Genomic DNA, 26,668 nt, shown 5'->3' with positions numbered 1-26,668 from the left:
GTAAGTAAATCTTTATTTTTTGGCAGTTTTTGCAATTCTGATGAATCTTTATAATAAGTTAAATTGATATCAATAAGCATTTTTCAAAAGTCATTATGAAGCTATATTTTTGTGTTGAGTGAAGATTAATATGTAGCCTTCACACAAAGAATGTAGTTTCATATATAATCATAAAAAGGATTACAGAATTTACCAAAACTATTTGTCAGTACCATTTAAACCTCGCCAATATTTGATCCCTAAAACCCCCAAAAAAAAGAAAAAGAAAAAGGGACTAGACCAAATTGATTTTCATAAAAATCCATCCACAGCACTACCATTCATACTAAAGCAATTAATCTCTGCATATTTAGGTTATGTTTTACAGGTAGGTTATTTTTTCAGAGTTGTTTTTTACTATTTTCAGAGAAATCCTTAGAATTACTAGTCTGGTATTGAAGACTTATTTTTATTTTTTTATATTTTCAGAGAAATCCATCAGATTATTTAGCACGCAAAAAGGAAAAAGAAGAAGAGGAACAGAAAGAAAAAAGTAGATTTGCAAGGCGGACCAAGAGTTCTACTGATAAAGATTATGTTGCAAAAAGACGTAGCTATGTGATTGAAAAAGACGATTCTGATTTCAAGGAAAGGAAATCAAAAAGAGGCTCATACACTTTCGATCATTCTTTTGACCCGGAAATAAAGACTAAAATAGAAAAACCTCAAAGAAGGTCATTGAAGTCAGCTGAAAGTCACATTCCAAAACCAGTCACAAAAAGTGAATCATTGAAGAAAACTCGAGCACCTCAGCCACCTGGTAAAAACCAGACATCTGAAAGACCAAAATCTCCTGCCCCACAACCACCAGCCGTTAATGAGACTCAACAGGTAATAAAGCAATATCCTGACCCAGTAAACTCTACTCAAGTAGAGCCTCTGGTTGAGTCAGCTGTGAAAACTGAGTCTCCTATAAGTACACCACGAGAATCTAAGATTGAACATACTCACATTGTCCCTCAAGTCAATTCACCAAGAGAAACTCAGCCAGACATTTTGAATAAACCTTCTGAATCAAGTAGAGAACCTGTAATATCAGCTGAGACCACATCTAAGACTTTGTCTGCTCCTGGGAAACCTAACCGACCTCCAAGAAAGAAGAAAGAAGTAGCCCCACAACCAACAGTCCCTGTAAAAACAGAGGTCAAAAATACTGACAAAGTTTCAGAAGATATTTTAGATAATACAAAAGTTAGTGAGATTGTATCAGATCAAGGTGATAACATTTCATCTGAGAACAAAGAGAGACATAATAATCAAATTTCTCAACAGGAAGAAAAAATAGTTGAAGAAGAGTCACTTATTGTAGAAAGTGGGACTTATTCATTTAGACAAGTACAAATTGTTAATCCAGATACAGTAAGCACAGAATTAGGTACCACTGATAGAAATTCTGATTCTAAGAAGGTTGAATATTTTGAGGTTGTGAGTGATACACAAAATGATAAAAACATAAAAGGAATTTTGAAGAAGGAAAAAGTGATTGAATCATCTAAACCAGATATTGTTGTGAGAGAAAATTATTCAGGTGAAAATACTTCTCAGGGAAACTTCATAACAGACAATTTAGTTGACTTCAATGAAGGTTATGGTGACATTATTGTAACACAGTCAGAGAAAAGTCTTCCAGATCATTTAGCCGACACCATTTCTCTGACATCACTCACATCACTGGAATCAGTACCTCCACCTCTACCAGATAGTACACCACCTTTCCTCCCTGATATCCCACCCCCTACACCAGTACTGTCCAGGAAGATTGAAGTCAGAAAACCTGACATAACGTTTGAACAGGATACCAACTTAGCTATGATGGAGACTGCTGAGGTAGAGGAAGAAATGGTAGAGATACAGTCATCATCACAAGTTGAAAGTGAGGCTCCATCTACTAGAGATGAAGTTATCTCCCCTCACAGCCAGAAGGTTGCTGAGTTACGTGATGATTTCTTTGGAATCAGTAAAAGTCCTCCACCTGCTGAGGCTCTTACTGACATGGATGTTTATCTCAATGATCTACAGTTAGAGGCTAAAACTAAGGAGTTAGAGGAGGTGGACTCAGATCTTTCTGAAACAGAGGAAGAGAAAATAGGATTATTTTCACCAGGTTAGTGTAGAAATATGCCCTGAAGTGATCATAAACAAAACTATCTATAAAATCTATGAAATTGAATTTGAAACACCCAATGATGTCTTTATACAGAACGATAACTTGAAATGACTATGAGCACAATAACACAAACAGAAAAAAAAGACAAGAACATCCATGTGTTCAAAGCCTGATCTAGATATAAAATATGAGTATCACAATTTCATCCTCTCATCCTCTCAATTATGACTTGCAAATATTGAATTGTGTAGGACGTACCATATGTAATACATCAATGTTACATATAGTGGGATTTGTCTCTACTAAGAGACAGGTAGAATGTGAAAAGTATTGTTGTTTCTTTTGAAATATGAATCCACCACTTTTCAGACAAGATGTTACCAATACTATTTGTCATCTGACAGTTATTTTAAGCCATAGTATCAGGTTTACATGCATGAGTCAATTTACACTTAGTATCAATATAAATGTGATCAATATCAACAACAGACAAGTGCAACAGTTGTAAAGATTTCTGCAAATTATGTCACCAATGTGCAATATAACAATACATACATAAACATTCAGAGAAAATATAACTCAGCTTGGAGTTTTATAGATTATTATAAATTGTTTGTGGATGAAGTTTCATATTTTTCTGTATTGTCAGAAATGTCTCTTTAGAAAAGCATAAATTACAGATCAATATGTTATGTTTGGCTCAAATTTGAAGACAAAACTTAAGATGAAAATGAACTTTGTACTGTGAAAAAAATGGGGCAGACAACCCGAGTCTACATGAAGTCTTTATTAATAGACAGGTCTCTATACAATATGTTTAGCTCTAAATTATACAAAGTAAGAAATGTCATGAAAAACTTAAACAAACTATCAATTTAAGCTTTTTTTGAACATTTTAAATTGAACAGTTCTTAAAACACCATAAGTTGTTTATTTGAAACAAAAAAAACCCACTTAACTCAGCAAATATTCAAACATCATGCAGCTATCTGAACTTTTTTTGACATGTGTGATGATTTCATTTGTTTGTTACTAGGTGATGGAGACACTGGAACCTTACCTACCACACTTGATGATGAGGAACATGAGATTCAATTGATATCATACAGTACTACCTCATTACGAAGCCCAGAATCACAGACAGACTCAGCATTTGAGGACATGGCGTCAAGCATGCATTCCAATGACTTAGACAACTCAAACCAGTTCAGTCTTAGCAGTACGCTGGATGATTTCCCTGATGGCTTTGTTGTTAAGGAAACCATCAGAGAAGTACACACAGAATCTGTAGAATCAGACCCAGGATCAATGTCACCACCTGAATCATCACCAAGGAAACCACAATCTATGACATCACCACCTGTGAACAGAGACGCTTCATCCTTTATGGCTAAATCTAACAAATTCTCCAGCAGTATAAACGAACCTCCTAAAATTCACATTCGAGCCAACACCAAAGAGATGTCTGATGCTCATATCCAGGAGGTTGATGCCCAGAGGAAAGCTGTCATTCAAAACAGTACTGTCAAGAGGAAGAATGTTGGCTGGAGTGATGAAGAAGGTAAATGTAAAGTATATGATCAAAGGGAAATAACTCTATAGCTTAATAATTTGTTTGCAATATAATTTAGAGTTATTTCCCTTACCCTTGATTATTCAAAAATATACACCTGTAAACTTACCTGTCAGGTGCTAATTGATTTGATAGGTGTAATATATAACATATAATTACGTTATATCAGCTAAAAAAGTGTAAAAACTTCACTCTGGCTTGGGGTTATCATATTTCCTTGTAACTCTGACACTTGTAACTCTAGTATTGTTAGACGACAGGACAAAGTCAAAAAGGATAATACAAGGTGAGTTCTGTAAAATTGGTGTTCTTCCAACTGGTTGGTTTTATTCTATACATAATGAATTTTAATATTATATAGTGATAGTGTGGAGCAGCAAATATTCAACAGAAACAAATAACATGAAAATCAATGGAACATTTATAGTGAAGTTACTGTGATCTAAACCAATAGGTAATAAATATCATGTTTTACTTCAGGTTATTTTACTTTCAATATATTTTTTTTATAGAGAATTAAAAGGGGGTTTTATGGAAATTTGAATGATAAGTTGTTCATTGAAAGTCACACTTCACTGAATATAAAATACAAATGTATGTTTGGATGTGACTTGAATCCAATATCTTTGAAAGTTTTAAACTATGCGTTTGTTACTTTTTAGAACAATTCTGTAAACACACTGTACTTGTGATTTTAAGTGAACTTTTATCCTTCAGAATATTTAATATGACATAATATTTACCTGTCACATGATTACATAACTCTATTGACAAATGATTAAATTACTCAGATAATTGGAAGGGGAAAATTGTGAAGGTTTTTTTTATCCTTTTTATATCCTCAACAAACAAAAACATGTACATTTCTGAATCTTACCTGATTTTATGTTATATTATTAGGAAAGTGGAATAAATGAATAAAGTGAGAATACAATACCAATTAAGGCTAACAGGATTAAAATAAGATTAACATAGCTGGTCTAATTACTAATTAACTTATTGTTTATTTTCATGAATTTGTTCAGACAAGTTAAAAAAGATCTGTATTTTTTTCAAATATTGACAAATAAAACCAAAATTTAACATCAGTTATTAAACAGTAACCTTGTTTTCCTCCAAAATGGTGAACCAGTATGGTAGTAGGTGTAGAAAATTGAAACTGCTTCATATGAATTTGATCAACATGAACAGTTGTAAAAAGTCTGGTAAGTTATATGACCATTTGACACTATGCCAATATCTTGGAACAGTAAAGGGTGAAACTTCTTGCTAAAACTTTCATGGGTCTTCATCAAATGTAAAAACTGAACATACATGTATTACCAAGATTTAAAAGTTAAGTGAGTGAAGTCTATAAATATTTCAAAGACAGGATAAAAACTTTAACAACTGCCTTTGTAAATTATCTTCATTATTTATTTTAAATTTATTTTGAATTTTAGTGGTGTCTCTTGCTACATTTGCTTCTTTGAGTAGCTTTCTTAATTTGAAAAAGTAGATAGCTATAAAAACTAACCATAAATATGTAATAAGTCTAAAAAATATGGGCAACATTCAGAGAAAGCTCAGAAGTTTAGAAGGTGTGCTTCTCAGATTACAACAATTTTAAAAATACGACATCAGTGCCTCTGACAGTCATTAAGTACTTTAACTTTCCAAAATCATGCACTGATTTTATTTTAATGAAAAAATACTTTGAATGAAAAACTGAAATTATGGTTATTTAAGAAGTTGATATTTTAAGAAACATAAGAAATAATGACATCCATTGAAATCAGTCACATATATTTGAACTTAAGATATTTAAAACCACCAATTAATTGTTTAAATTTAATTTGATGAAATTTATTGTAAACTTGAACAAAGATTTGAATAAAGTTTTATAGTAATTAAAATGAGTCATAGATCATTATCACAAATTATAAGTGGACTCAACTACAATATCTTGTATAGTAATCATCTAAAAAGATTCCTAGGAAAAAACAACATAGAACAAGTAAGGTTTAACTGAAGATAATGTATGATTATAGTATGGTATTCCCCTCAAGCCAGTAATTGTTTAAATTTCCCTTTGTAATTAGGTGAAAATAGCTTTCATTATTTAGATAAAAAAATCTCCGTAAATTGTTTTAATGGTGGACACAACAGGTAAACAAGTTGTATTGGTGAGTTTTTGTAGCGATTAACGGGTGGGAAAATAATATGCTCTATGATAGCTTTGTACCTGCTCACTCAATTGTGAAGTAAAGGTTTTATGCATTTTGAAAGAAAAGAATTTGTTGTGTAAATGTGGCAAATACAAAAATCTAATTGAAAGGTTTGTAAAATATGATATTTAAAAACTTTAGTATGGTGATTTTATTATATTTCTATTGGTAATAATAATTGTTATAATGACTCTGTTGCATGTTTAACGGTAGTTGTAATGGATGTGTAATGATGCTTTATAAAACTGCATTCTATAGGTCTGATTGAAGTGAATACTAGATGTTAGAATACCACTCATGTACAGATCGTAGATTATTTTGTAAAGGCATTGCCTTTACATTCTGCTATATAGATAAATTTTATGTTGCTTTTTTAAACAATTATCAGACTTTTTTTCCAAATTCATTCAAAGCTTCCTAAAGTTTAATGGTTGTCTAAAATCTTATTTATAATTATCCAATGTTTGTTAGTTCTAAATGAAATTTTATTTTTTAAAAACTGTTATAGAGAAAAGGTGATTGGTCAATTTCAAACTATGTCTTAGACGGGCAAAGTGCAAAACTGATTTAAACATAAAGAAACCAAACTCTGCAGTAATTAAAGGTGCACAGTTTCCATCACAAGGCTACTAAAGAAAAAGTGATATACATTATAGCAGATAGAACATGTGGTTAAAAGCTGGAACATAAATGGGTCTTCATCATTAGTTTATGTCATACCATTTGATTTATTTACTCTTTTACATCTGATATGTTAGTCATTTAGATTTACCATAGCAGAGGACATTGTTTTATTATTTCTTAACCTTGAATAACTGTTTTTTGCTCATCTGCAGTTTTAATTGACATTGTAACAGTTCTTTTTGGTGGATACAATTGCATGTACTGAGAGAAATGTATCCTATCGCACTGGTTTAATAGATGTATTCCATCTCTACCTTACCTAACAGTGCAGTAAGATGAACTTCCTTATATAACTTACCTAGTCCTGCCAATGACATGCAAATTTACTATTATATTCAGAAAGTCATACCACAAAATAATGTGTACGTGTATAACCATACTTGACTGAGAATTCATTAAAAATTGCAAAAGTAACAGAAGTAGTAAATGTTAATTCAGAAGTTATAACTTTGGTCTCTCTTTTCTGTTCCTCTTTTCTGTGATAGATTTTTTGATCTTTTTCTTTTTTCTCTCACTCTATTCTGTGACAGATTTCCTAGCTGTTTTGAATCTCTATAGTTTGAAATTTATGTATCTTGATATGGCTGATCTAAAATATATTTTGTATTTTCAATGCTTCTGGAGTCTTAGGCTTGATTAGGGTGGGGTTAGGGGGTTTGGGAGGAATAGAATGAACGTTCGAAAAACTGCTGCAAGAGACTACAAATCAACCCTGGTGTATCTTTTAGGTCTATATTTTCATTGTTGTTATTTCTTGCTTAATGTAATGTGGTCTAGAGATTTCATTCACACCTACTAAAACATTCACAACACTAACTGCGTGATTCAACCACCTTTCTAAAGCTACTTTGGAATATCCCTGCATTCGTCACTGTATTCTATAAATAGAATCTGAGCAAAAGATTGAATAAAGCAGGTGTATTCCAAAAGATTTTAAAATTAAAGGTAAGATTTAAAAAAAGGAAATTATTTAAAAAATGAAAGTGAAATGAGGAAATAACCGTTACAAAATAATTAAGAATGGCTATAATTTTAAATGAACATATATGGAATTGTGTAGACATTGATTAGCAGCCAATCTACCCGTCGCGTGATAGTGGAAAGATAATAACGGTTTAGTCACATAATTGGACGATTTACCTGCCAAATATTTGAAGCGAGGTATTGGATGGGGGTGCAGATACACATAGCACTTTGAACTAAATTGATAAGAATTCTATTCATCACTGGTTTAACGGGTACTTGAAATGGTGACAAAATTTTGAAATAATTTTGGAGGTGTGTTATTTTAGACATGGTTAGGATATACCACGTACAAACTTCAGGTGAGAAGTTATCTTAATGTAGATTTTACAAATTTTTACTTTTATCAGATATTATTTCACCTGTAGCTTGAAATTGCATTATATAATCTGAGTATTGATTTAGTTTTATAACTTCCATGTTGATGATCAATAGCTCTACTTTTGTAAATAAATTGTATTTTGTATAAACACGTAGGAGTTTGGGTGTGTGAATGGAAAGGATAGGGTGGGTCTATGTTTGATTAGAATCATACGTGGGTCTATGAGAAATGATCTTTATTTTACAACAAAATATTTAGAATAGATACCGACAATTAATTTGACTTGTTATGAACTCGATGTACATGTAAAAGGATTGAGAGACTAAAATTAGGAAAACTGTACTGGTCCTTTCATTTAATTTCATTGCTAAGTAAAGTTGTATGCTTTTTCAAAAAATGAAGAACAAGAAATTAAGAAAGTTTGAACAATACTATTTCACTGAATTAGAAAAATTACTATGCAGATATCTGTCTTTCATCTTTTGGTTATCAACTTTTGAAGGATTAAAGTATCTAATTATGACCTCTTCTTCACCCCTCAATATTTATTATTGGATTAGTATTAAGCTTCAATTGTTTCATCAAAGCTTGTTTTAAGGATTTTTGATTTAATTATCAATTATGCTAAAATAAACTTGGATTCTGACGATCTTATGATGTTTATTTCACTTCAGACTCCTATAAATGAGAAAATGTAACAGAAAGTACCCAGAAGCCTTAGTGTTGAAAGCAATAGCATGTTCTTCTCAATTCTTATAAAAATTGAAATTTCTTTCTGTGTTTTTCAAATATTTTCTAAGTTTTGATCTATGGTTTTTGGATTCAATGATATTCAAGCTTGTTCAATACACTGCACTATTGAATAAGCTCAAAATTTAATTTATCTATCTTGTTCAATCAATCTAAATAAGCTGTATATAAGTAAGACTGAAGGGAGAAAATATTAGTACTAAAACGACCAATGCATTTTTTAATATAAATCTGTGTCATGTTGCCTATGTTTAACATATCTATAATCTAATTCCCAGAAGTTAATTCTAAACATGTACTAAAAGATCTATATATGTATAGACTAAGTAGAATTTTGCATGTACATGGTAATTTTCAGACAGATGTGCTTTTAAATATTTTATAGTTACGGATATAATTTGGGGTAATGTTGAACAGATAATGACTTCCATGGTTGTGAAGTAGTTATAAGTTTGATATACCCTTATAAGATAATTTACTGCTGATCATTGGGGAAAACATATAGGTCATTTGGGAAATGATCACAAACTTTTACTCAAAAGTTAAAAGAAGATAACTTTATATAGCTCATACAAGTGTAATATTTTTCAGAAGAAGACAACAGCAATTTAAGTAAGATATTGTATTGTCTCTGCTTATCTTATTGCCTTAGTAGTCCCAGCATCCCATCATCACTCTATTGCTTGAATAATCTCTTTGCTTAAATAATCCAAGCTTCTAAGCAAGTACATAACTTATACATACATTTTGTATATATGTTCTGAGAAATTGCAAAAACACTACACTGATTCAAAATAAAAGATGGCCATTACCTAACTATATATGCAATGAAAAGAACTAAAAATAAGTGCACTTCATTAGTATTGTGCTGCTTTTTATAAATGTGAAAAACAATCACTTTTAAATAAATTTCTTGAACAGTAAAATTGAGAATGAAAATGGGGAATGTGTCAAAGAGACAACAAGCCGACATGATAAAGCAGACAACAGCAGTTTAGGTCACCAACAGCAGAATTCCTTCACTTAAATCTCATGTACTGATAAACTATGTATCTTTAGTACAAAAAAAAGTTATACCCCGATCATGATTGTATTTAGCTTGCTTTTAAATAATCCATAGTAGTATATTAATCATGTTTAATCATTGTTAAGACTTTGTTGGAAACAAAAACATTGAGTCATATGAATTATGATTGATTTTCACAAAGTATAGATGTCAACCTGTCTATCTCAAAACCACAAAATGTTCTCTTATGTAACATGAACAACCTTGGTTAAGTTCTTTAAAATATTCTAATGAGTTTTTTCCACATCTTTCTCATATTATAACTTTTTTTGTTGAACATTTGGGTTACAGTGACCTAAATTTAAAACATAAAGAACAGCAAACTTCAACAATAAACAGGTGTCCAAACTGTATGTCAAGCTCTAATCATCTATATCACAAAAACCCAGGGTAGAAACATATTTAAGGGCAAAACTTTCTTATTTAATTGTTTGGTTTTGTTTTCTGTTGAAGTTGTTTTATTAATACAAATTCTAACATTGGCTATAAAAGTGATTTAGTGCTGTATATGTATAACCATGTCTGTGACAAATTGATTCAGATTTAAGGCCTGCTTTATCAATATTCTGTGATATAACCATTAAGCACAAGGTTAATTACACTTCTATGCTAATTTTAATACCTTGACCAATATTTTACCAATACTTGATCATCTATATCTAAAATAGATTTCTATCGTGATGGTACAAAACATGCTCATTAATAAGACATGTTAAGCACATCAATTTTAAATAATATTTCAATATTTTTTGCCTCCATTTATTTAAGAAATTGATTATTAGGTTGACAGAACAACATCTGGGGGTTACAGTGTATGGGATGGATGAAACATATTATATTGATTACTAATAATAAACCATAAAAACACAAATTATACCAAGACCATCTTTCAATGAGGACCAGGCTGAAATAATTTGGGATATAACAATGTTTTATAACACATTTTCCCGTCCAGGTAAACAATATTAAAGTATTTTTACAATTATCATTCCTAATGTTCCTGGTGAGTAAGTTATTCCTTAGTTTTTAAAGCATTCTATGATACTTTAAGTTATATGCTGTTTATCTTGATTTAGATGTAAGCTGTAAGTGGTTATAATTAAATTATTTTCAGTTCAAGTACTTTCTCAGCTTAACTTAAATTGTAAAAGACAAACAGAAGCATCACAAGCACACATGAAATAAAACATTTACAGCACAGTAGTCAGCACTTCAGTGTTGACATCAATTATCATTAATATGGTCATAACTATAAATTAACTGGTAAACAACTTTCAATTTTTGTGAATTACTAAGAAGTTTGTACATTTCAAATCCTGATTTACTGATAAATTTGAATTTAGGTTGTTTCTTGTAAATTTGTTTATCATAGTTACAATGAGAGTCTAGAGTTCAGAAAAAAACAAAAAAATATAGCAAAGAAAATTCTGTCTATGTAACTAGGGATACAACTAATGTACTGAATTTTACTTAGAAATGTTGACATATTCTTTTTATAGCATCGTATATTTCATCAGTGACATTCTTCAGTCTCCTATGTGGAGGTTTGATTCTGCACTTGTTATAAATATCTTAAATCAGATAAGACTATTAGTTATAGTTTTTATTGTAAAATCAGGTTTAAATTGTATCTTCTACAACTAAAACAGGAAAATTGGTATGTTGTCTAACATAATTGTGCAAATGTTACTTAAAAGAACAAACACCGAGACGTCCACGCCTCGGCCCATAGTTTAGTGTCTAAGATATCTCCATTACTTTTTCATGTCGTACAGGAATGGAGAAAATAATTTGAACATCGGTTTTTGTGGTTTATTTTAAATAAGAAGATTAATTTCTATAGAATCATATAAACAGGAAAATTTAAGGATCATTTGTAACCTTTAGAAGAACCTGTCCTTAACTGATTACGTAAAGAGGTTGCTTGCCTGGAAACAGCTTAGCTTGACTGGTAACAGTTAAGCTTTCTGTTGAGTCACATTTATTCTCTGAGCTTGTTATATTTGTAGCATACATGTCATATAATGTCTCTTTGCCACTGGATGATAAGCAAACAACAATTAATCAATCAATTATAAAATGTCTTTAACTTTTGTTAAAAAGATGCATAAGCCAAAGTTTGTCTATCATGATCAATTATTTTAAAGTTGTGGGTTTTAAAGTGTTTAATTTAAGTATTGCAAACCTTGTTTATGTGTGCAGCAGATGTAGCTCATTAGATTTGTTTATGAATCATACCAGGGTGTTTAAGTCAATTTTAAAACAGTTTTTGATGTTCTTTTCACAAGTAATTTGTTCATGTTTATTCAACCTTAGCTTATCCTGTTCTATATTATGACTGAAGTCTTTTTGAAAACATCAAAAGAATTATGTAAACTTTTATCATCATTATACATTTACTGGGTTCTGGGATACTGAAATTTTTGCTTGCTTGGTTCCTCATAAAGCATCTTTTATATCATTAGATCTTTGTTGAGTAGACCTATCGAATGTCTCCTTGTTTTCCTATTGTCAAATATCTCTACTAAGTATGTATGGCTATTATACACTATAGCTAGTTTATCAGATAATATTATAAGTCTTTCTTTTTTCATTGGTATGCTCTTTCATTAAAATGTTTACATATTTGGTCTGCATTTAAACAAGATTAAAAGCTCTGATATGTTTAGTATGTGGTGACTTAAATGGTTTGAAAAGGAATACTATATGAGAATTACCAACTTTTGTTTAGTTTACACTTGAGAAATTCTTTAAAATTTAAAATATCATTGATTGTTTACTTGTTTGAATATTCAGAGTTTAACTGTTAGAAATATGAAATCATATGGGCTCACAAATAAAATCTTTAAAATTTACTTTGTATAAATTCCAATGATATCTGTTGCAGTTGATTCTGTATAAGGTTTCAATTTTAAGAACACTGGAATTTGTTCAAATTCAATCCACTGTGTTTTATACAGGATACAAAATATAGTTCCTCTGTAATGCTGCTGTGCAAATATCATTGATACTTAAAATATAGTATTACTAAGATTAAATGATACTTACCTAAAATATAGAAAAAGGGAGTCAGTTTTGTCACAATTTTATTGACTTAAATTATAGGATAAGGGGGCATCATATTTTCCCTGTTACTAAAATTTTGTAGTATCTTATATAAAACACCTACAGTATAAAATCTTATATTTGCGATATAGAAAATTATGAGTGACATTGTCCTCTGAAGCATATTGATAGGAAGACAAGTTTTATCTTTGGGCTAAACATGAAGTTTTATGTCCGAAAGAGAATTTAACATGAGGGTTTGGTCAGCCTACAAGAAGTACGTTACAGGTGAAACGTATGTTCAGGGTGTATAGATAGGGACAAGGGAAGCACCTGTCGTCATCTATCTCAATGTTATCTTAATTCAGTATGGTCAGGATATTCTAACTGTATCTAAGGAAACTAGGCTTCCATTATTGGTTGTAATTCCATCTTTGAGTTTTAGTTTATAGGTGACCACTCGTACCTAGATAACTTAATGCCAATTTGAGTATCTATATAGTTTTGATGTGTTCAATCAACTAATATTTAACATGGAGTATATCATGGCTGTAAATATCACTCAATGATTTCTTTGAATATTTGGACTGAAATTAGTAAGAAAATGGACAATTTTGATTTTCCGATCTACTCATCAAGCGCCGTTATTATTCTGAAAGTAGTGCCAGAGGATAGGGGTAAGATATAGAACCATTTTCAGTATTCTAGGCAAAATGATTTTTCATGTTCTGGTTTTAAATAGTTACCAATTTTTGTTTGCTATGTGGGTGTTTAATTAGATGTTGCCATCAGCTGATTTGATATTGTTGTTTCATAAATAAGGTTAAAAAATGCCTGGTCTGTTTTAAAGGCTTCCTTGCTTTTAACCATTATTATAATTGTTGTATCGTGCAACATTTGACATCTTTTTGCCTTCAGCTAAGAACAAAAACTTTGTTCCTATGTATTATTGTTGTTCTGTATCTATTTTCAACCAATTAAGGAGAAAACATTTAATCATTCATTATATATATTTTTATATAATCCTTAAAGACATTTTATAGTACATCATTTTTCATCTCTGTACAATAAAACAAAATGTTTGATGGTATCGTAAATACATAGATAATGCTTTAACAATAAAACATTAAATACAGACTTTTAACTGATGATATATGATATAAAACCATACATTTTATGATGACTGTTCACATTATCGTATATTTCTGGTATATTTTAGTACTTCGTTTTATTCCATATTTGTTCTAGCCTACACACAAAGTGTTTTTAGAATGCTTATGTAAATGTTAACATTTCCTCAAAACATTTATTTGCAAAAAACAATAGATCTTTCTGGTATGTTTATGGCTTTATTTTGCACGATTCAGTGACTAAAAGAAATAACCATATAAGTTTTGTAAATTGATGATTTCTGTGTATAAATAGGTTAAATATATTTGGTCTATAGACTTATTGTTAGGTGTAGATGTCCATCTTCAAGAGAGAATCTGACCTCATTCTCAGGCTTCTGACCTCATACCCAGGCTTCTGACCTACTGCCTAGGCTGCATCTTCTCTTCTTCATCATTGGTTGGGTCATGGTTTAAGGTTACCTATGGTTAGTTTCTGAGTTTGTTTGTGAATTCAATTAAGTACTTTCTATATGTTTTCTTTAGAATCTTTGTAAGGTATACATGGCTCTCTGGTAGCGACATCTGGCCTTGACCTCAATTTCATGGTTCATTGATGAACATCAAACTTTTGTGAATGTTTTGAATTACCTTACAATTAGGAAGTATTTGACTAGAATGAGTACACCTCTGTCTGATGTTTTTGATCACAATAATCTGCTGTCAGGTGAAGGTCAATTGGTTTCTTGGTGTAGACCTCCAAGCAAATCTCAAGATCACAAACAGCAATAGAAACAGTTCTTTTGTCTGTGAACATTGGGGGATTGGAAAGAGGATTGTTTCTGTAATAAAGAATTTAACTTCATAGTTTATGGAAAGTTGACAATGCCAGTTTAAATCTACAGTAACATTTTAATTGTCTTGCAGATTGTGTCACAATTCAAACATTTTGAAAAGATTCAAAATTTAATCTCTCTCTTTGAGTTCTATACACAAAATGTTGGAGATATTGAATATAGATATAGGGTATTTAATTAAAGATTAACAAATGAGAGGTTTAGTTTCATTTTTTGAGGAATTTTAAACGTTGTAAATGTATATATTTATACTATGTAATATTGATTTCACTTCCAATAGTCTGCCTAACTAATTTTGCATTGCACTTTATCTGATTAAAAAGAGACATAAAATTTAGGTTATAGGATTCTATTACCCAAATACAACTTGGCACAATTATGACAATAGATCGGAACTTTGTCAAATTTGAGTATGTCAATTATAAACGGTAAACTATTCTGGGTATGTACTTTGGCAAGGTAGGTTGGGTAGAGATTTACTCTCAACAAATATTTATCTATTATGCATGCTATTTAATTTTCTCAGTCATGAATAAAATATTTGATTTTTATTATCATGAGATTTACTGCCGTAATAAGTCATGTGACCATTTAGTACAAACAATGCAGGTAAATAAGATTTTTTATGTCAGGATTACAGATCTTGGATCTGTAAGTAAAAGATACCGCCTAGTGACACTATCTCATTTAGATAAATGTAACCCTGCGGAGGTAGACAATATCTAATTTGTAATACAGGTATGTTTTTACCTGTCTGATTACCTGGATTTACACCTGAATCAAGGTAGGTTTTCTAACCAATGTCTTTTGATATTAAAGTTTGATCCTATCTAGTGTGTACTGCATACTTGATTAGGTTCACATTGGTCTGTATGTACACCAACACTTCAGGTAAGGTCTTATTTTCACACTGCATAGAAATTGATTCAATTTAAAATGGCAGCATGGCAGCATGTACAACTAGATAGATTCTTGTAGTCTGGTAAATGTATTGGCTTTGATGATATATTTGACAGATCATAACAGCAAACTTCCAGACTGAATTTATGAACATGGTAAAGTTTTTTGGTGTTTGAGGAGAATAAACCTAAACATATTTGTTTATTTACTGAGATCCAAGATCAATATTATTCTACCCTTTTGTTTAATATGTGGCTTTTATCTCTACAGTTATTATCAAATATATATTTATAATTCATCTAATAATATTTCTAGATAATTGATTAAATTCTTGATTCTTACGTAATGTATGAATTGAATAGATACAATTTATCTGTTAGTTCCAGGTTAGCTTGGTTTATCACTGTGTAGATAATAAGTACATGTATTTGTCATCACATAATGATAGCCTGTATATCATAAATAAGTTATGTGACCTTTTTCCTAACTGGTAACTTTTTCTTTTTAGCTCCTAGTAATCCAGCCATAGAAGTTAACACGGCATCCAATTCATGGCGTGAAAACACAAAATCAGTTAATGGAATAAATTGGGAAGAAAAACCTGAAAAAGTTGACTTATACAGTAAAAATATTGTTGACGAGTCCGACACATCTGAAATTGTCGACCGTGAGTCAATTGCCGATTTGTCCTCCACTCGTAAACAGTGGGAAACATTCTGCAGATCAACGAGTAACGAGCCAATCAAAGCTCCAGCAAAGAACATCTCTCCAGCCAAACGCTGGGAAGTCAAGTTACCATACAAGTCAGATCCACAACCTTCCATCACATCCCCCAGGTCAGAATCACCAGACAGAATGTCTGACACAGATGTCGACCAGTTCGCTAGTGAAAGTGCCATAGATAGAGAGATTCGTCTTGCCAATGAGCGTGAGGAGATGTTACGTAAGGAACAAGAGGAGAGGTTGGAATTAATCAAACGACAAGCAGAATCCAAACAAAACTTTGAAAAGAAAAATAACAATAACAATAAAGAATTTCAGACAATGTACCATGAAATGACCGAAGCTGACCGTGGGTCTGAGCTTCAGAAAAGGGAGACAATCATACAACAGGAAATATTAGAAAATAAAGAGAGAGAAAAAGCCTTAAAAGTACGAACATATGAGGTTTGTATTGGTTAACTTACAATCAAATCAATCTATAGATCAAGTGAAAGCATATTACATCTAAGACATATCAAAGTCAGCTTAGGGTCATCAATCATTCTTAATCTTTTGTCAAGGTTGCAGAGACACAATTGTTTTCTAAAAACAATCTCAACTGAAAAAGATATCTTAGAAATTTGTTGACATTGTCAAAGTATTGATAATTTTACTGACTAAAACATAAGGTTGAACACTTATTAACTTTGAATTGTAAGACAGTAAGTTCCCTTGTGTTCTTGAAGGAAGACCTGAATTTGAATCAAAACATGTGTATTTTGTACTATTTAAGAGAATTAGACAAATCATTCTTTCACCAGTTTTACTTGAATGCAAGTAAAACAGATTCATAGCCTCATATTCCAGTTTTTATAAATGACTAATGTATACTAGCCTTAAGTTCAAGCTTCATTTGGTTATAGATTATGCATGAATTTGTAAATAGTCATGCTTATGGTTTAAACATCATTTTTAATTGTAACTTTCTTTATAATATATCCCTGTCTGTATTACAGCTTAAGTGGACTCTAGATTTATAGGGGTATAAACAATTAAACTCTCATAAATTTTGTATCATAAATACTTTAGGAAGATTTTTACTTATGATATGAAATTAAGAAGATATATGATTGTCAATGAGACAGCTCTTCACCTGAGCCAAATGATGTTAAATTTAACAAAAGCCCTATAAAATAAGGGCATACACCACAGGCAAAATTTGAATTCATTTTCAACTGCTCTTGAAAATACTTAAAATATATCCAGATTTATAAAGTTTAGAATTCTTGGACACATATTTACCTCATCAGGTAAAACCCCCTCTTCTGTACCTTGTAAGGGAAATATTTGAGAAGATTATGTCACTAATACCCACCCATATTCAGTTAACAATTTTATTAAAAAGTTATCAATGATATATTACTATTTAATACAAAACTTTGATAAAGGAAACAATAATAGGCAGTGACTGGCAGTCAGATGTCTGGGATGGGGAATATTTATTAGAATTGTTTTGTTCCTGGGTATATTGACATCACATGGAAACTTGTAGAGGCCATCCTTCTCTTTTAACCTTTCCTAAAAAGGAAAACTAGAAGTTATATTAACTTAGATGCTTTTTTGTTATCCACATTCTCATAATAGAAAGTTCTGAGTTTTTAGTCCTCTTGCTTGAAAGTGAATATAAAGAATATCTCTGACACATTTACATGTATAAGGATGTGCTGGATTAATTAATTGATTGATTGATTGATGGTTGATTAATGTCCAGGATGTAATTAATTACAGATGTAACTTAGTGCATATCTCCTTTGTTAAGTTTTTTTTATTCTCTTACCACAATTTGTCACAATGGCATGTTATTTAAGGGAATATTTATCTATTAAACTTAGTTCATTACATTTTTGTAAGGCACATTTGTGTTTTAAAGTTTCAATCTGGAAATTGAAAAAATAGAAAATTCATTGATTTGTCAAGTACATAGACAAGGACTTCGATCAGACAAGAAATCCAACACAACAATCAGAATATTAGTTTTCATAAACTATAGATTTGTGTAATACATATATAGACTAACTGTTTAAATATTAATAATAATTATATTAGTACCAACAGATCTATAAAATAACTTTTACTATCTGGTGTTAATTACTACAGTCAGCAGAAAAAAATAATCTCTATTCGAAAAATCTTGTTGAAACACCTTTCATGAAGAAAAGCAGTTTATTATGCAATGTATATCCTTTGTTTGGCTTTCTTTTGAAAATTAGTCTCTTTAATTGTATTGGCCTTGTTTAAAGATCAGTGAATTTTGTAAGCTTTTTGAGGCTTTAAATTTCATTCTTTTATGATAAGAAGTGTACCAAGAATTTCCTGTATTTAATATATATACATTTGTATATATTGTCAGTTGTGGTTGAATTAATAAAAATCTACTTATAAAAAGTTTTAATTTCAACTATTGTCTGAGCAGAAAATAATAAAGGCAGTTCAATTTTTATGGTTTAACTTGAATATTTCATTATTAGAAAGTAATAATTAAAATGGAAAACCTTTCAGTACCTTTTAATTAAATTTTATGAAGGTTTTATAAGTGTGTATATACTTTCCCCAAGTTACAGTACACCTTATGAAAAAAGAAACTTACAAACAATATACAGGGATTTTTTTTTATTTTCTCTTTCCCCTAAGTTATAGTTAACCTTCTGAGGAAGGAAAAATACATATAATACAAAGGGAATCTTTTATTTTCATAACCTAAAGAAGTGGCCATTTTTTTAACAATTTTTAGAGTATTTCTGTGAATTTGGTATGATAATTGTAATCATTTTACATAAGAATATCTTAGGTCCTCAGATTGACTTATGGTAAATATCCTATGACAAACAAAAGTTTTACCTATGTAGAACAATATATGATGACAAATGAAACTCATACCTACGTAGAACCATATATGATGACAAACAAAACCCATTTAAATGAAGGACAGAATTCACAGCAGTTTTTAATAAATTCCTTTAAAGTAAAATAGAGGAATGAACAGAATAAAATATTGTATTGATTTGTAAAAGCTGTTGCAGTGAATGATTAATACATTAAAAAGACGCTATTACACATGTCCAGGAAAGTTATTCGTTACCTGGCCCTAAGATTCCAGGTACATTGTATTATTTAACAATGCTTATTTTTGAGAGTAACAAAATATTTGGAACATCATCAAAAAAGGTAATTCAAAAATCATTTTGTAAGTTTGAAGTCAGTTAATTTCTTCTTGTCAAAAGACTTATTGAACACATTCAGTGTTATTTGAACAGCTGAGCTTTGCTTACCGTATGATTCATGATTCTAAAATGTATAATTTACTTTACACAAATGAACTCTCAAAAGTGGTTGGAAAGGGAAGAGACTTTTTTTTATACCCTTTGCTTTTTAGCATCCAGATACTTTATATAATCCCTTATCCTTATTGCCTGACCTTTTCTGAAGTAACTTCCCCAAATTATCTTCCTCTGCCATTGCGTCAAAGATTCTAGATTTACCATTGACATTATTTCTTAGTATATAAATTCCAAACATTGTGAATAATGACTTGTCTGCCATGTAGTTCAAAAAGATAAAAGAGAAACAGAAGAAGTTGTTTTAGTTGTTGCTGTGTTTAAAGATTATTTTAGTTTTGTTTATTTCTTAATGGCACTTTTGTTTATAAACAAGGGTATTTTAAAGTTAAGTGACCAAAAAGAAAAGTTAAAAACTTGAAGATTAACAAAAACTTTATATTGTAGGAAGATTCAGAAAATGATGCCAATGAGAGTGTAATTGCTAAGGAAATCCGACTGCAGCGTGAACGAGAGGAGGAAGTATCTCATCAACATGCTAATGGTGAACCACAAACAAATGGCGAAGACATCACATACGAAGAGGCTATAGCAACATATCAACATGAAGGGGAAAGTCTTATCGCCAAAGAATTAAGAGAACATCGTGAAAGAGAGGAGGATTTGCAAAAACAACGTAATACTGTTCATCAGAGCACACAAAACACAACGAAAATTCAGGAAAAGGAAGTCCCAACTGTACAGAAAACAACAACTACACAGAAACAACAAAAAACACCAACACCAACAATACAAAAACAGTCTTTCAATTCCTTCTTATCTAGTCAATCACCACAAAATGTGCAGGACGAATCAGAAGTTAAAGTCACCAAAAAACAAGCAGTGAAAAAAGAAACCCCTATTGAACGTGAGATAAGAGTAGCTAGAGACAGGGAAAATGAACTAAGATCACAAAAAGGTTTGCCATTATTAGTTGATACTTCTAAACCAGAAATAGTTGAAAGAGACAATGTGCCTGAAGAGGAGGAAGTTCATTATAGTGGGAGGTATAATTCATCAGGTAGTGATGCCCCATCTATGAGGAAATTTGCCTCCTCACGACTTCAAAATGAATTAGCCAAACAGAAGGAAAGAGAAATGACATATAGAAAGGAAGGTAAAATAATGACAACTTCCGAGGAACATATCGAAACTCCAATGAAATTCTCTGAAGTACCGACAAAAATGTCAGGACCTGTGAAAAGGAATTTCGTTATAAATAAAAGTGGTTCTCCAAAACCACTTGTAGAAAATGGAGAGACTGAATCAAAAGACAATAGTATCACTTCTCCTGAACAAAGTAAAGAGGAACCCAAATTTCGATTAAAGACTGGTGGTGCTGCTTTCTCATATCGGGAGTCACGGCAACATGCAGAGTCCAAAATAGAAAAGGAACTAAGAGAAATGAGAGAAAGAGAGGAAGAACTAAAGTAAGTTTCGGGAACCAGATTTATTTATGACACATGTAGATGGTTAGGTATTTTTAATTCCTCTCCAAGTTCAATCATAGTTGCATGCATTATATATTTAAATATTAGATAAACATGAAGGTGTCATAAAATAATCTGTTATGGTTATGCCTTTAGATATTTCAATATTGTTCAATGGGAAGTACCTCACAAATGATGACAATTGACAGCTTTTAAACAACAAAACCCACAAATTTAAATCAACATGCATGAACATTGCACATGTTTCTTATGGAGAAGACAGAACTTAGTTGAAAAATCCATTTGTTTTGAACAATAAAATATGTTTAAACTAAACATTGCACATGTTTAACTCTTTACTGTTGTCTTATAGTACATTAAAACTACATGTTTCTTTTTTTTTTTAATCTTTATAGTAAGTGAGAACATTTTTTACTAATGTTTTATTTGTTTCATTGCAGGACACAAAGAAGAAGTAGTGGAGTTATTTTAGACAGCTGAAGTTATTAGCAATACACATTATATACGGTGCTTTAAAACAATAGAGAAACAATTCACAATACTGAATGTTATCCAAGGACAGATATTGTCTATTAGTAAACATTCTGACACATATTTCAGTCAGACAAAAATTCTAATGAATTGTAGCATCAATAGTCTGTATGGGTGAACATCAAAGTGACAAAAGGGACATAACTTCAACAATTCAAGGGGAAGTAATCCATAATCATGATATTGTATCATGAGCATTACCTTCATTAAAATCACTCACAGAAAGGATTAATGATACAACATTCATATCAATCTACGTTTAAAATAACTCTGAAAGTGTATATTCTAGTATTTTTTAATTATGAGAAGTGCTATGAAAATGAAAATTAAATTAATTATTTAAAAACTACATAGTTGTGTGAGGTATTATGATTATAATGTATAACTCTAAAAAGAAACATATATATTTTTATTTTTTTACCACTTTTTGCATCATGAGTTCAATACATTTAAAACTGTGATTTAAAAAAGTACATATCAAATATATAATCAGAATAAATTATTTTCTGAATGGCATAAATTTTCATCATAAAATTTAAGAGAAATACAATGCAGGATCAATTATGAATTTTTATGCACAAGTCTTCTACAAATTATTTTGATCAGAATTATAACATTTCTTAAATGGCACAGTATGTTGAAAAATTGAATAAGATTTGTTACAACAAACTTTTCTATGAGAGTTAATAATATATTTATAAAGAAATTTGTTCTATATATCATTAATATTTTCCCCATTTAAAATGGAGAATGAAATGATCTGAAATGTGTAGACATATTTAAGATTGAATTATTTGTTTTAGATGTATATTTTACTGATGAGTAAAAATTGAATGATTTCATGTGAAATCTAAATGTTGTAAATCTCTTAATTAAACAGAGTTACATTTGCTCTTACATATAAATATTCTTGCTTTTTTTTTTATATATAAATCCTTATTTTATGTTTGTTCAAATGCAATTTATTGTGTTTCAAATGTGATATTAAACCATTGTGTGTTATTAACTAGATATATTCAGAAGCTACAATATTAACTGATTTTGCTTGTTAATTTCTGTCAATCAAAATTAATTTGAAAATGAATTACAGTATAACCATGTGTGTTCATGTAACTTCTGTTATTTAGATGGTTTTGAAATCTCTTTTTACCTCTAGAGTTATGCCCCTTTACAAATGCTGAATTTTTTGTTTCTGTTTCTAACTTAAGTGTACCATGTATTTCTTCAAATCTTTATTTTAAGAACCTGATTTAATGACCTCTAATAAATTAGTCTGTACAAAATTTTATAGTTGTAGACAATAACCTGTTACCACTTTACTTGGTTACTGCACTGCATCTTCTTGTAGGGTACCACTCATTTCAAATTCTAAACATATTGGCCAGTAACACAATTAAAACATGGATTACTATGGATAATTATGAGCTCAAAAATTTTTGTTATGGAAAAATGACCCACACAAAATCAATGAAAACTTGGTTTACATGTTTTAATGTATCCTAGTAAAATATTATATACATAATATACATGTGTTGATGTATTCATTTAAAATTTTAAATCGATGAAATCTTAGAAAGAAAAAAAATGTTTTTACCTGTTTATTTAAAATAGAAAAATGGAGAAACTCATCTTTTTAAATGATCAAATACTTAATTAATTTCCTCCCTTTTTGTTAAGTGTTTGTCATTGTAATGAGAGAATGATGCCCTATGAGAACATCATTTAAAGAGAGAAGCTTTTTTTTTATCTGTTATGTTTACATGACCTGGCAATGGTTTATCCCTTTGTTGCCTTTTTTCAGAAATTAAACAAGGTAACATATTGACAATTCCAGAAATATCTCTTATTCATTTTTCTATAGAGAAGTTTAATACTAATAGGTACATTGGGGAAAATATCAGTAATGTCATTTTCATATATACTAACTATGGAAGAGACTGTGCTGGTGACCAGTGGTCAGTTTTGTAAACATTTGTATATGTCCGATTTTATTGTACATTCCTATTATATATAAAGTGCAAGTTTGACATTTTACATATCATATCTATATTTTCTGTTATTCTTACAAATTATATTAAATAAAAGTCTTAATATTGAAACATTTATTTATTTTACCCTTTGCATACATAGTTTTGGAGGTGTATAGGATTCATGCTGTCTGTTTTGTTTTTTAGTCTGTCTGGTTATTTGTCCATCTGCCTTGTAAGAGAAACTCCTCAATGCCAAAATAGAAAATTGTTCAGACTTTCAGATGTAGAACATTACATGAGGATGTAGGAATAAGAGGATATGGTATGAGTGCCAATGAAACAACTCTCCATCCAAGTCACAATGTATAAATAGTAAACAATTATAGGTCAAAGTATGGTCTTCAACAAAGCCTAACAAAGATATAAACGGTCCAAAATGATTAGTTAAAAAACAAGTCAAACAGGTTAACTAACTAATCTATAAAAAAAACAAGAAACTAGAGTAGAAGCACTTATGAACAACACCAACAAATGTCAACCACTGAACAACAGGCTCCTAACTTCGGCCAGGTGCAAGCAAATGCAAAGGGTTTAAACATTTTAACAGGTACAACCTTCACTCTAACCTGAAACAGTAGTACAACATAGAAAGACACAAATGGAATCCAGGTTCTATATATTAAGGTGAAGATAATCCAAGTAACTTGTAACATTGTAATATATGTTAATAGCTTCTGGTAGTGTTAATAAACTCCCAGCTATTAAATTAATTTCCTCATCCAAATTTTATGAAACTCATGCACAATGATGAGAACTTAAACTTGCAGACAGAGTTCAAATTTGAATAATCAGTCATTTACCATTCTACCCCTTTTTAACTTGGATAATTGAAAAGCTTATGCGGGGGCATTCATGTCAACAGGCAAATTTTTCTTTTTTTCCCCAATATGGCAATATAATATATCTGTGTCAATAATTCCAGCATACAGAGTATATATCACCCAGTTGATATGGTATCTCAGGTCTTACATTTCTTATCTAGATTTCCTGGTTACAACAAAGCTGAGAGTGATACTTGTATCATTAAAAATTAACCTGACTGAGCAATACAACAGGTGGCACTAGTGGAGCAATGATGGCCAAAACCTTACCAGATGATTCCAGTTTTCTGTTTGGTTCAAGTTGCTCAATATTACATGTCTTTTCATGGTTTTCTTTTGGGAAAATATGGTTGTATGTTTTCTTTGAATCCTGGAGTATATTTGGCCATTCTCAAAAAACATGTTTAACCCAACCAAATTTTTGGGCCTGTCCCAAGTCAGGAGCCTCTGGCCTTTGTTAGTCTTGTATTATTTTTAATTTTTATTTCTTGTATATATTAGTCTAGTCAATCTAGCATAAATTTGACCCTAACCTTGAAGTAATTGCAACAGAAGATTTTTTAGTTTTAATCTTTAGCATTATACCCCAAACATATATAGAAAAAAGTCCCATAAAATCTAACTTGAGGGGAAAAAAAAAAAATCATGTTTTAAAATTCCTATGGAATTGCATTGATATGGGAGATAACTCTGCAACAAAGTCAGAAAAATCAATAAAAATTGATACAAAATTATCAGTTTACCACTTCTATTCAACAGAATGTATTGATTCTTGATATTTTGGCCGTCTTTTTCTCCTTTTTGTATATACAAGTAATTTATTTTATTTGTATACAATATGTACTGCAATCTAGTCTCAATTCATAACGTTGCAAAGAGTTATGTTTTATAACTAGTGTATAAATAGTAGATAATGAAATCTGTCAACTTACAAAACAAAAATAGCATCTTGATCTTTAGCCATCTTTAAAGTTAAACAAAAAACTCTAAAGGTGTTTTCAAATCATTTACAAAGCTACAACCTAGATTTCATAATCCAATAGTGACCATTTATCAGATTTTTCAGCATGTCAAGGTAAAGAATCTCAAATTGAATAAAACTAACTAAGCATATATTCTTTTTGTGGTTAAGGTTTCTTTGACAAAGGTAGATGCTGAACAAATATAATTTACAGATTTGAATAATACCAAATATTCACATGATTTTTTCAAAATGGTTACAAAGCATAATAGATTTGCAATTTCTTATATGAAAAATGTGTCAAAACAAAAAAAAGAAGATATCTCCCTTTCCAATGTTAATTTCCATAAGAAATTAAAAATGCAAAATTTGAGTTTTCCTCAAGTTAGATTTTATGGGACTTTTTCTGTGTATATTTGGGGCTTAATACTATAAATGAGAACAAAAACATTTTCTGTTGCAACTAGTTTGACGTTCAAACTTAGTTTGACTGGACTATAATTCTGAGTTTAGTGTAACATCCATTATCACTGTACTAAAATTGAGAATGGAAATGGGGAATGTGTCGAAGAGACAATTACCCGACCATAGAAAAAAACTAAGAAAACAGAAGAAGGTCACCAACAGGTCTTCAATGTAGCGAGAAATTTTCACACCCGGAGGCGTCCTTCAGCTGGCCCCTAAACAAATATATACTAGTTCAGTGATAATGAACACCATACTAATTTCCAAATTGTACACAAGAAACTAAAATTAAAATAATACTAGACTAACATAGGCCAGAGGCTCCTGCCTTAGGACAGGCGCAAAATGCGGCGGGGTTAAACATGTTTGTGAGATCTCAACCCTCCCCCTATACCTCTAGCCAATGTAGAAATGCCAGCTCCAGACTTCAATTAAACTGACTGAAAGATTATGATTTCATCATATGAACATCAGGCACAATCCTTTCCGTTAGGGGTTTAGAATCATACCGTCATAAAATATATGAGAAGAACATAACCTGTGTCATGCCAACAACTGGTTTTTGAATAAATGTGTTTAGTTCCAATGCAAAGACCCTGTAAGTGAATCAATATTAACGCCAAAATATGCAATCTTTAATGACTTGACAAC

General features: G+C 30.6%; 1 protein-coding gene across 3 annotated transcripts in view; it reads left to right on the top strand.

Annotated features, from left to right (window-relative positions):
- LOC134695672 (uncharacterized) overlaps positions 1-23,839 on the top strand; it is an 86,795-nt gene extending 62,956 nt beyond the window's left edge. Inside the window, exons 14-19 of one of the 3 annotated variants that reach the window (XM_063557030.1) lie at positions 469-2,143; positions 3,183-3,707; positions 9,297-9,317; positions 16,191-16,834; positions 20,167-21,188; positions 21,650-23,839. In XM_063557030.1, the coding sequence (XP_063413100.1) occupies positions 469-2,143; positions 3,183-3,707; positions 9,297-9,317; positions 16,191-16,834; positions 20,167-21,188; positions 21,650-21,689 (3,927 nt within the window). In that variant the 3' untranslated portion in view covers positions 21,690-23,839. Of the gene's footprint in view, positions 1-468; positions 2,144-3,182; positions 3,708-9,296; positions 9,318-16,190; positions 16,850-20,166; positions 21,189-21,649 lie in introns of all 3 variants that reach the window. The other 2 variants (XM_063557022.1, XM_063557038.1) reach the window with 2 other exon arrangements.
- Positions 23,840-26,668: the final 2,829 nt, after the last annotated feature.

This window comes from Mytilus trossulus, chromosome 1 (genome assembly GCF_036588685.1).
Source record: "Mytilus trossulus isolate FHL-02 chromosome 1, PNRI_Mtr1.1.1.hap1, whole genome shotgun sequence".
Lineage (NCBI taxonomy): Eukaryota > Metazoa > Mollusca > Bivalvia > Mytilida > Mytilidae > Mytilus > Mytilus trossulus.
Note: the sequence above shows the minus strand (reverse complement) of the source record. Positions and strands in the feature narration are given on the sequence as shown.